The sequence below is a fragment of the Hydra viridissima genome, unplaced genomic scaffold (assembly GCF_058129835.1).
Source record: "Hydra viridissima isolate aposymbiotic clone 2 unplaced genomic scaffold, HvirCarnegie_v1 scaffold_9, whole genome shotgun sequence".
NCBI lineage: Eukaryota > Metazoa > Cnidaria > Hydrozoa > Anthoathecata > Hydridae > Hydra > Hydra viridissima.
The window spans coordinates 5,859,611-5,871,845 of record NW_028324308.1 but is presented as its reverse complement, the minus strand read 5'-3'; the positions used below and the strand labels follow the sequence as shown (position 1 = coordinate 5,871,845).

Below are 12,235 nucleotides of genomic sequence, written 5' to 3'. Positions count from 1 at the left end.
ATTAAATCATAGAAACGAAGAACTTTGGATGTAAGATACTGGATGTCAGTAGGGAAGTCTCTTGGACAGAAATGAATTATTCGTATTGCTCTATTTTGAAGCGAAACGATTTTAGACAGACGGACGGTTTTAGATTGTCCCCAAACTTGGCATGCATATTGTAAATGTGAACCAAAAATTGAGTGATATATAGATAGTAATGTTTCAAAATTAACGTAGTGTCGAATTTTTGCTAACATGCCGTTGGCACGGATGAATTTGAGAGTAACGTTATTTATATGTGTTTTAAATGAAAGTTTCTCATCTATCACAACACCAAGATAAGTTATGTTACTAGACAAAGGCAGCGTTTGGCCACTTATTCTAAAGTTCAAGTATTTTGGAAGATTCTTGTTAGTTTTCTTAGAAAAGTTAGTATACTGCGTCTTAAATATTACTATTTCTGTTTTTTTAGTATTCAATGAGATTTTGTTTGCTCGGAGCCATTGAACAAGACTGGCCATATCCTCATTAATATATTTATTTAGTTTTTTGAGGGAGTTTGTCGTTAATTGAAGATTTGTATCATCAGCAAAATGATACGTGTTTGAATGTTTGATAGAAAGATTAAAGATCATTGATGTAAATAATAAAGAGAAGAGGACCTAATATGGATCCCTGAGAAATACCAATGCAAACACTTTTGATGTCTGAGAAGGTGCCATTTAAAGTAACAAACTGTTGACGATTGGAAAGGTATGATTTAAACCATTGCAACGGGATGCCGCGTACACCATAATAGTTAAGCTTTGATAGGAGAATGCCATGGTCTACGGTGTCAAAAGCTTTTTGTAAATCAATGAAAACCCCACAGGCAAAGTTTCCATTATCAAGAGCAACTCTTATACTTTCTGTAATTTCGATAAGAGCGTGAGCTGTAGAATGCTTTTTACGAAAGCCAAACTGGTGTTTATATAAACATTGATTTTGGTTTAGGAAGTCGTATAATTTATTATGCATAACCTTTTCAAAAATTTTGCTTAAATTAGAAAGAAGAGAGATCGGACGATAGTTGGTGCAGTCAACCGTTGATCCTTTTTTGTGGACTGGAATAACTTGGGCCAGCTTGAAGACATCAGGAAATATTCCTTTGCAAAATGAGTTATTTAAGATGGTACTTAGTGGTTTGCATAGATTTTTTGGCACCAGTTTAAAAAGTTTTGTTAGAAGGCTGTTCGGTCCAACACTCTTCCCTTCAATGATAGTGGAATTTATATAGTCGAGGGTTTCCTCTTCAGTTATTGGTTGCACATAAAAAGAGTTGCTATTAGGATTGGTCAGATACTTTTGAAAGTTGAATTTAGACTTCAGAATTCCATTGGATAATTTTGAAGCAATCGTAGTAAAGAAATTGTTAAAATGGTTAGAGATAGCTTTAGGATTAGTTTCGCATTTGTTGTTGATCAGTATGCTTGTTGGGGAGTAACTTTTATTCGGATTTACATTTATCAACTTTTTATACCTTTCCACGTGTTTTTTATATTATTGATATTATGACTGAAAAAGTTTGTGTAATATTCCTTTTTGCTAAACTTTATAAGATTGCTTATACTATTACGATATTGTTTGTAATGGAGAACTATTCCACCAGAAAACTCATGATTATTAAATTTTCTAGCTTTGTTTAATTTGTTGCACAGCTGAGCAAGTGTTTTGCCAACTTCTGGCAAAACACAGTAGCTGTGGATAAACCCATAAATTTATTATTTATTTATTTATATATATAAAAGCCTGTCTAACTTATCTCAATTTACAAACTCTAGAACAAAGAAGGCAGTTAGGGGATATGATACAATAATTTAAAGCATTCAAGGGAGTTAATGAAGTAAATTGGTTTCATATCAATGCACACCACATTCCCTTTTAGCACAAGGACCTGCAAGTAATGTTAAAGGCTCTAAGCTATATATATATATATATATATGTATTAGGGCTTGCATGCGATTAAAATTTTTAATCGCAATTAATCGCACGATTAAATTTTTTGATCATAATTAATCGCGCGATTAATCGAACATTATAATTTAAATAAATTAAGGAAACAAACAGGAAAAGTTTTTTAAATCATTTGATCTATTTGCATGCAAATGATAAAACATCATAAAAAAGTTCTAATTATAGTTTATATTGTTTCTAATACAACCAATAAAAATAAAATATTTTAAAAACTTGAAACAAAAAATTTCTTAAAGCCAGTCTTTTAAACATAATAACATGTTCAATGAATCTGGCAGCAGAGATGATCTGTGCTTGTCTGCAATGAATCCAGCGGTTGAAAACAGTCTTTCGCATGGAACTGTAGTCGCTGGAACTGACAAATATTTCTTTGCGATTGTTGCTAATCGAGGATATGAACCTTAATGTAGCTTCCACCACTGAAGAGGATCTGAATCCATTTTGGCGCAGGGTTCTTTTCGATATCGACTCACTTCATCTTCACTTGGGCAATCAACGTCATCCAGATCTGGTAGATTGAATGCCATTTTAAAATTTTTTGCTGATGGCTGTTGCAAAATAATTATTCAAATATTACCATAAATAAAGCATATAGATATTATCTAACTATTTCAATTAATATTATAGTACTCATAGAGTTTTATCTATTATTAAAACGATTATTTTAATAAATGCAATTTTGAATATATTATTATGTCATTAGAATAATTCAATAAAAAAACAATATCAAATTTATTACTACAAAATGCTCACCTCTTTTGGTTCTTGTTCTATTGATACTGGTCTGAGGTCTGGAACAGATTCAAGAAGCTTCGATAATCTCTGCCAGACATTTGATCTTTCATTTGAAGCTATAAACGATAAATTCTTAAATCTTGAATCCAATGCTGACAAGATTTGCAACCAACTATCATTCGAAAAATCATTAAATCTGCGCTCCATTTCATTTACAAATTTTTCTTTAAATAGCGTGATGTAACGAGGATCATCATCTTGAATAACCATTTCACGTGATAAGTGGCATATAATTGGTAAAACCACCAAACTAGATACGTATTTATTACCACCTAACAATTCTGAAGCCACTTTGCATGGTTGCAAAACATCAGCAATTTTCTCCATTTTTTCCCACTCTCTTTCTGTCAAAGTCTGTAAGTAATGGTTTTGCTCATCAATCGTACTGTGATGGCTCTTTTATGTTTCAACATACGTCTCAGCATATCATACATGCTATTCCACCTTGTAACAACATGCTGAATTAGATTTTCTTGTGGCAGGTCGAGGTCAATCTGATTTTCATGTAATTCCATATTATTTGCTGGACTATGTTTAAAATGTCCAACAATTCTGTGACATTTAGCTAGTGTTATGTCAAATGCAGTCTCTTCAATGGCAGATTTTATAATTAGCTGAACGGTATGTGCGAAACATGGAAGATGTTTAAAAGGAAAACTTGATACAGCCTTTACAATGTTTCTACCGTTATCAGTACCAATAGAAAATATTTTTTCAAATAATCCCCATTCATCTGCAATATTTCTGATGTGGGTTGAAACATTGTCACTGGTGTGTCGGTCCAATGTTTGATGAACACCTAAGGCAAATGAGTTCAACATCCAGTTGTTATCTATCAAATGACATGTTAAACCAAGGTAACTGACATTACCCATTGAAGACCAATGATCACAGGTAATTGCTATACTAGTAGCCATGTTTACGAGGTCTATTTTTTTTTTCTTCTCATCTTCATAGAAAGTTTGCATTTTAATTTTAATTGTGTTTTGACAGGGAAGATTGTAACTGTAGTCGGACGTTGCTGTTCGAATGATATTCGTCAAACCTGGATCTGTAACAATGTTGAGTGGTCGACAGCTACTGGCAACCCAGCAAACAATGGCTTCCGTAATTTCCTTTGATTTATCTGCAGAAATTTGTTTATTTACGCCATTTTGTGATTTAATACTGTCCTCAATTGTAAGTTGTTTTGAGGAACTCACGATCTTGTTTTGATTTTTACTAGTAGTTGCGAAGAACACGTGGTTACTGTTCAAATGATACTGAAGCGTTGTAAGACTTCGGTGATATGCAAATTCTTTGGAACAATATTTACAGATAACCAATTTTTTTGATTCGTCTTTAAAAATAAAGGCTCCGTTGAGGATAGATTGATTGCCGTTTGAACCCATAATTTAAATTATTAACAAATAAAGTTCATCAGGATAAGATATTAAAATTTTGGAAATTTAATAAATTTATTAACAAAACAACAACGCGATCAAAACAATTTCGAAAACAAAAATTATAAGGTAAGAGAGACATAATTGAGACAAATAAAACAAAATGGCATCATCAATGAGTAAACATTGATTAGAAATAAGAAAGTGGTATAAAAATTTCTTTATTATACTCAAAAATTATTTTTTGATGCTAACCAAAATTAGCATCGCCAAAATAATTTATGATCTAATCTAATCGTCAGGGTTAGGGTTAGGGTTTTATGAAAATTTATGAGTTAAAAAATTTCATTTGCGTTAATTTTTTTAACTTGCGTTAAATTATTAGCGCTTTAACGCGTTTTTAACGCGTTAACTTTGCAAGCCCTAATATGTATATATATATATATATATATATATATATATATATATATATATATATATATATATATATATATATATATATATATATATATATATATATATATATATATATATATATATATATATATATATATATATATATATGAAGTATAAAAGGGAATAGATAGATATCTAGACTTAGAAAATGTCAGAATTAAGCAAGCTCTACGTATGTATAGAATGTTCAAGGGGAATCGAAAATCTGTCCGATTTAGTAAAAGTCTGACTTATCCAGGGTTCAACTTAACAGGGTATATATATATATATATATATATATATATATATATATATATATATATATATATATATATATATATATATATATATATATATATATATATATACATACAATATTAAATATTAGGCTTTAATCGAATATATAAAGACACTACAATAACGACAACAAAGTAAGTTAAAAACGCAAGGAATAAACCATAAAGAAAGGGAAATGACGTCTTTAGATTAGAGCTTTTAATATACGACAGTCTTCTCCGCCTTTTTTTTTTTTTTTTTTAATAAGAATTTTGAATTAATGAGTGATGTAATCATTTAGGTATTTTGGTTTTTTAATATTTCGTCCGAATCTTGAAAATGTTCTGTTCTGTGTTTCTACGGTAGCAGGGCTTTGAGAAACAAACTGGCCTGGTGTGCCTATTTCTGGTGAATTGATATTTGTGGTGCCATCCATTGAAGAGTTCTCAAGATCATTATGTGGGGTTAAAATTATTTCACTGGTTTCGGTTGATGCATGCCGCCCTTGATTTTCCTGATTGTAGGTATCAGTATCAATAGATATTTGGTCTGTACATAATTCAACGGATTGTTGTTGGACCGGCTCTGCATAACTACTAGATTCTGCCGATGAGTCATTCTCCTTAAGTGGACCAAGATCTCTGGTCGATACTGTGTCAATCTTACCATTTTGAAATCTGACGCGTGCAAAATAGGGAGATATTGTTTCTATCAGCTGGACTTTGTCAACGAGTGGATCTCCCTTTTGTCTGATTTGCCGTCTGTAAAGGATTACAGAATCCTGCTCAGCTAGAAAATCCGGTAGTACGGTACCTACAATGGATGAACGTTGGAAGTTCATCATCCTTTGAAGTGGTGTTTGATTGGTGGCAGTACAAAGTAGTCCTCTTACTGAAGATAGAGCCATTTTTAAGTCAACTTCCCACTTTTCTTTTCCCAGATTTAATGTTTTTAGGGCTAGACTAATTACTTTTAATACAGTACCGTTTGTCCTTTCACATTGCCCATTGCCTTGCGGGTGATAGGGAGTAGTTCTGGTTTTGATGACACCATTTCTTTCAAGGAGTTTTTGAAGTTTTACGCTTTCAAATTGTGTCCCCCGATCTATGTGTATTAAAGATGGTGAACCAAATAATGAGAATAGGCTGAGGAGATGACGTATAACAGTATCTGCAGTTATATCGTTACACGGAAACGCAAATGGGTATCGTGAGTATTCGTCAACTATCAGGAGCATGTATCTATTTGCTGTAGTGGATTGTAAGGGACCAACAAAGTCCATGGATAAACATTCCCACGGTCTAGTTGACTGAACAAGACGACCTGTTGGAGGCTTGTAGAAACGTGGTTTAATTTCGTTGCACGTGGTAGTTCTTAGTTAGTTGCTTAATTTCTGTGGTCGAATAAGGTAAGTTTCGGCTTTTGCAATAATGTAGCATTCTTTTAACTCCCGGGTGACATAGTTGGGAGTGGATATAGTGTAATGTTCTTGAGGTACTTTGTAATGAACAAATCGGGAGAGGGCGTCAGCAGCAATATTTTTGTGGCCCGGTCTATATGAGATTGTATAGTTGACGTCTGCCAATTCTAAGCGCCAGCGAGTAAGTTTATCGTTTTTGATTTTCGTTGACCCCTGTTTGTTAAAAATAAGTGATATTGATCTTTGGTCTGTTACAATGTTAACGAGTGGGACCGAGTTGATTAGATGTTTCCATCTTCTGCAGCATTCCACTATAGCTGCAGCTTCTTTCTTAACAATCGCATGTTTCTTTTCGGCATTTGTTAGGGTCCTTGAAAAGAAAGCCACTGACCTGCCTAGCTATAGTAATGTTTCTGTAGTTAGCGGGAGATTAAAGTCAGGGGAGGCCAGGCACGCTTCAACTAGTTTATTTTTAAGCGTTTTGATTGCTAATTTGGCATGTGTGGTTAGGCCCCGAGATAAAAAATCTTTCCTTGCTTCAATAAGTGGCAGAGTTAGTTCGGTGCAGTTTTGAATCCATTTGGCGTAATATGCAAAAAATCCAATCATTCTATTTAGTTCTCGTAAAGTTCGTGGATCTGGCATATTCATTAAGGCTTCGCATCTCTTAGGGTCGGGTTTTATGGTACCGTTCTCAATAACATGGCCTAAAAATTCTATTTGAGTTTTTTTGAAATTACTCTTTTCCATGTTTATCTCTATATTGACATCTTTAGCCGCGTTTAGGAACCTCTTTAGGTTTATGTCATGCTCATGGTCATCTTTTCCACCAATAATCAAATCTTCAAGGTAAGCATAGGTGTTTTCCAGCTCTTTGGTCTGGATAAATTCGTCCATTACTCGTTGAAAGATTGGCACAGCATTAGTGCAACCAAAAGGTAATCTTTTGAACTCGTAAAGTCTACCATTAGCTTCAAATGCAGTTAGTTTATAGTCTTCTGGTCGTATTTTTACCTGATGGTATACTGGTTTGAGGTCAATAGTACTAAAAACTTTATTGGCTGCTATTTTAAGTAACATGTCGTCAATTCGTGGTGTTGGGTATGAATCTAATGGCGTGTGTAAGTTGATTGTATTTGAATAATCGGTAACTAAGCGATTTTTGTACCCTGAAGATACCACAAAGCATTGAGCACGCCAAGGGCTGCGGCTTACTTGAATGATATTTTGTTTGAGCATGCGGTTGATTTCTTCAGTTAAAAATGGGATATTTTTGCTCTGTCGTGATTTCGAGGCTTAATTTTATTGATATCTACTCCAGGTATTAATGCATATGTGTTACATATCATGCTGTTTGTAGCAAGACAAAATTTGAGTGGTTCTTTATTTCCTTTAAAGCTGATAATTAGGGAAGAATGTTGTGACAGAACGTCCATTCCGATAATTACAGGCGCCACCAAGTTGTCAACGACAAGAAACTGTGCTTTTAGCTTTTCGCGAACCATTAGTAATGAACCTCGAAAAATTCCTTTTACTTTTAGAGTGGAGTGATCTGCCAGTGAAACCTGTGAAGTGCACCGAGTGTCGTAGATAAGGTTCCATTGGATAAGAAGTTCGGAAGTAATGAATGATTTGTCTGAGCCGGTATCCAATAATGCTTGAGTCTTTTTTTTGTTTATGGTGACGTCAATTAATCTACTTGGTGAGTTAATTGCGGCTATGGCCGAAGATAGTTGTGTACTCTCATCCTCGTCGTCTGAGCATTTTTCGTTTATTGCGGCTGTTTTAGCGTAATTTTTTTTTTCTTTTTGACAGACAGATGGTTGACCAGTGACCTTTTCTTTGACAGTTTGTACAGGTAGAGTTACGTGCTGGGCATTTTGCTTTTGGGTGTAACTTACCACCGCACCAAAAACAAGGTTTGATAATTGCTTGATTTTTCGTAGCAGCAAAATTTGGTAGTACGGTGGAAGCCGTTGTTGTTGTTAAATTGAGAGCATCTTCGGCTGCTAGTTCCATAGTAAGTGATGTTTTATAAAGTACATCTAGATTTTCTTCTGTAGATTTTAGTAGTCGCTGTCGAATAGTTGGTGAGAAAATTCCTGCAATAAAAGCATCGCATATTAATAGACTTCTATGTTGATCGGCGGTGAGAGACTGTGTAGGACACTTTCTGGCAAACTGCTTTAGGTTGCACATAAAGTTTTCGACTGATTCGCCCTCCTGTTGTTTAAGCGATCGAAGTTTGTGACGCATCATGATAGCCGTTGACCGTCTTTGAAACTTTTGGTCAAGTATTGTTATTGCTTCGTTGAATGAGGTTGAATCTTGAATTAATGTAAAGGCTTTAACTCCGCATAAAACAAATAAAACTTCAAGTTTACTATCTATTTATTACTTTATATACCTATTTTTTTGGTTTTGATATACTTCATCAACATTTGAGGTATCTTCTGCAACAATTGCATACAACATCTTACTCAGTAACACAGTACAGAAATTACACAGTAAGTTACTCTGCTACAAAATGTAAACAAAAATAGAAAAAATCCATACTCCGCAATCTCCTTTATATAGGAATAAAATATTACTAAATTGCACTTTTGGTTTTACAGAAAAACGTTCAATGGTCTTCAAAAACCATTCATGATTCTAAGAATATATGCCACAAGGAAGAAAGACAATAATGAAAACCCTCACGTCAACTTTATAATAAAATATGCATTGTGGCGTTACTTTTCATAAACGTAAATATAAATGAATTCTTTAAAGTATTTATTGTTCAAATTCCATGTAAAACTTTGTAAAATTTTCAACTTTTTACTAAAGAAAAAGAGAAAAATTTATATATAAAAAATAAAAATAGTTATAACAACTTTTTATATAGAGTTTCATAAAAAACATAAAACGAGAAAACGATTATAACTTTAATTTATACGTTATATTGTAAAAACTTTTTTGCACAAGGTAAGTTGCAAATGGCGATAATGGTCTGATTGCATAGATTTTTCCGCATATTACTTTCAGCAGATGGGTCCCTAATGGGAAACCCGTAAAAATCCCAGTTTTCTTAGTTCTTATAATCACCACATGTGGCCCATATTACTATTTTTGCTTAATTTTTTAACCGTACGGGACCCGTCTGGAAACCAGAACACAAACCCTTCTAAATCCCGTTCCCGTAAGCTCAGTTAAAAACCATACGGTACCCGTCTGTCAATGTTGGCTGGGTAATATTAATAAATATTTTTATTAACTTTTTTCTACAAAGTTTATGTGATAAACTTTGCAGAATGAACTTTTTTAGTGTATAATATATATTTTTAAAATATTAAAAGTTAAAGCCTTAGAAAACTTTTAAAAATTTTTATTTTTGAAACTTTTAAAGCATTATAGGTTTTGCGCTTACAGGGGGATGTTAGAGCCTCAGCTAAGTGCGTGCTATTTCCGTAAATGTTCTTATGTATAACATATACATTTAATTCACAGTTTTCTGTAAATTAAGTCTTTTTATTTTGATCAACAAAATGATTTTTATTTTTTATTTTTAACAATAATATTCAGATTTTATATTGATTTTAAAATCAATATAAAGTATTGAACATTATTGAAAAGAAAAAAAGGCACATTTGAAATACAGCTTAAGTTAAAACAATAAAACCTAAAATATGTTTCTCCTGTTTGTAAATTTTTCTTAAACTAAAGCTAATGATAATGAGGGTATTAAGCTTGTATTTAAATGGTAAATATATCTAATTAAATGGTCAGTATTATTGTGAATAAATGATCTGTTTTATAGTCACATGGTTAGTGTACTGTGATCATTACCCAAGAGAATGCCTGCACAAACCAAAAAACTCAGTTAATGTATGTATATCCACTGCACCTATCCCTAAAGCAATCGATGTATGTACATTCAACTCGCCTACCCCTAAATCAGTAGATGTATATACACATTATTTAAAATACTGACAACTTGATTATTTTTATACTGACCATTTAATTAATCATCTCACCAAAAACGTCTATTATTAGAATTTATTCATACATTAAATAGCTTATTGCAAATAACTTTACTACAAACATTGCCTTGGTTTTTAGTTCATAAATTACATAAGTTTCAAACTTATGTAACTTACTTAACGAAATGCACCACGAGAAGGTAAACCATAGGACTTTGCATTTCATATCTTTTGATTAAAGAAAAAACAAAAAGACATTCAACGGTTGAAAAAATCTAATTAAAACGAGTTACTGATTATGAACAGAACGTCATTACTTTAAAAACTTTTTATTTACAAATAATTATGGTTCGATCATCTTTTTGTTAATGACTGTTTAATTCAACATACAAAAAAAAACTAACAGAATGTCAAAATATATATCTATACAATTATAACTAAGTACTGTCCATAAAATCTAACCAATCTATAAATAAATACTATCCATAAAATCTATACAATTTAGATAATACTATCAACACTTGTATCTAATTCATATAATCTATATAATACATGCTGCATAAGTACGCTAAAATAGCTATTACCTTGCATAACAAGAACGACAATATCAATATCTTGCTTTTAAAAGAGAATCTTCCTTCTGGCCTACACATTTTCTGTGTGACCACAAGAGGCATGAATCGCATGCAATTGCACTGCCAGTTTTATTTCCTTCATTTGTGCTTTTCTGGCATACAGCGCAAGGCCAAATGTGTTGATTTTTTTTAGCGTCGATTACTTTATAGACAGTTTTCCATGCATCTGAGGTAAAATATAACTGAATTGATGAAAGAAATTCTAATGCACATTCATCAAGAATTAAGGATGAAATGCAATCTGGTCTTTTTTCTATAGCACTGCTATCAATTAGAGTGCCAGAAAGAGCTCTCTGTACATCATCAGCTTTTAAAACCCAACATGTAATACAATCATTTTTAACATACTAGCATGTCTTTTAACAGGATCAAGTTTCACAAAAGGAACTGGGACATCAGAAGACTGTCGGCAACGTATTTTAGGCAGACCTATAGTTGTAAGTGTAGCACCTTTAGGGCGCCCACATTGGACAACACATTGAGGCAAATGAATCTTCTTTCTTCTTCTTTCTCAAATTAATGTATAAGATTACATAATTCTTATTCTTCTTATTCTTACATGACTAATACTTTACGTATTTTATCTTCAATAGCAGATAACAATTTCTAAATTTATATTTAACTGTAATACCTCCTTCATTTTCCTCAAATAAACATTCTTCTTGGTGTGGTTTTGTGTTATCCACAACAGATTTTTCTGACTTTTCTGATTACTTTATCTTTGTTCTAAAGGGTTTCCATTCAGGTCTGCTAATTTCTCTAGTTCACTGTGAAACGATTCTTCGACAGTTGATGATGTTGATGTACCCTCTTGTACTCCTGCAATGGAAAAATCTGTAGTTAAGAATATAGAGTCTTTCTCAACAAGTTCATTTACAACCATGACCTTCCCATGTTCCCAACCCTTTTGCAATGCCTGAAGAAGATTCATTCGCTGTTCAAAAGTATGTCCAGTAGACTCTGATACTTAAGTAGCTAGAAGTGAAGTTGCTTGAAGAGCAAACTTGAACTTTTCATGCTGAGAAAGTATTTTTTTTCTTGGAGCAGCATGAAGCTTTACACAAGACTCTTTTGAAAGTTTTTAAAATAAAAATTAGATTATTTTATTATTTAAAAAATACATAAATTTGTAACACATGAGTTTTATATGAGTCATTACATATAAAACGTTTGCATGAGTTGGATATTTCTCATATTGTCGTTTCTCCATTACACACTTTATCAACAGTTGATGTGGCAGCAACTCCCTTGCGGCCTCTTCCCTTAATTGGTGGATGTATGTACAGAGATATCTGCCATACCCACAAAAACAAGTGACAACATATTGCTGATCTA

At 32.8% G+C, this 12,235-nt stretch overlaps 1 protein-coding gene and 2 pseudogenes across 2 annotated transcripts; all 3 read right to left on the bottom strand.

The window, feature by feature from the left end:
- Positions 1-2,090: 2,090 nt before the first annotated feature.
- Positions 2,091-4,381, bottom strand: LOC145199241 (E3 SUMO-protein ligase ZBED1-like; annotated as a pseudogene). Its single transcript, XR_016456068.1, has 2 exons — positions 2,749-4,381; positions 2,091-2,543 (listed from the first exon to the last, which is right to left on the bottom strand). The product of XR_016456068.1 is annotated as an E3 SUMO-protein ligase ZBED1-like (transcript).
- A 3,178-nt stretch (positions 4,382-7,559) lies between these two features.
- Positions 7,560-8,559, bottom strand: LOC149883738 (uncharacterized). Its single transcript, XM_090098628.1, has 2 exons — positions 8,205-8,559; positions 7,560-8,083 (listed from the first exon to the last, which is right to left on the bottom strand). The coding sequence occupies exons 1-2, from the start codon at positions 8,557-8,559 to the stop codon at positions 7,560-7,562; spliced, it is 879 nt and encodes a 292-aa protein (XP_089954754.1).
- A 2,294-nt stretch (positions 8,560-10,853) lies between these two features.
- LOC149883737 (uncharacterized) lies at positions 10,854-11,981 on the bottom strand (annotated as a pseudogene).
- Between the last annotated feature and the right edge of the window lie 254 nt (positions 11,982-12,235).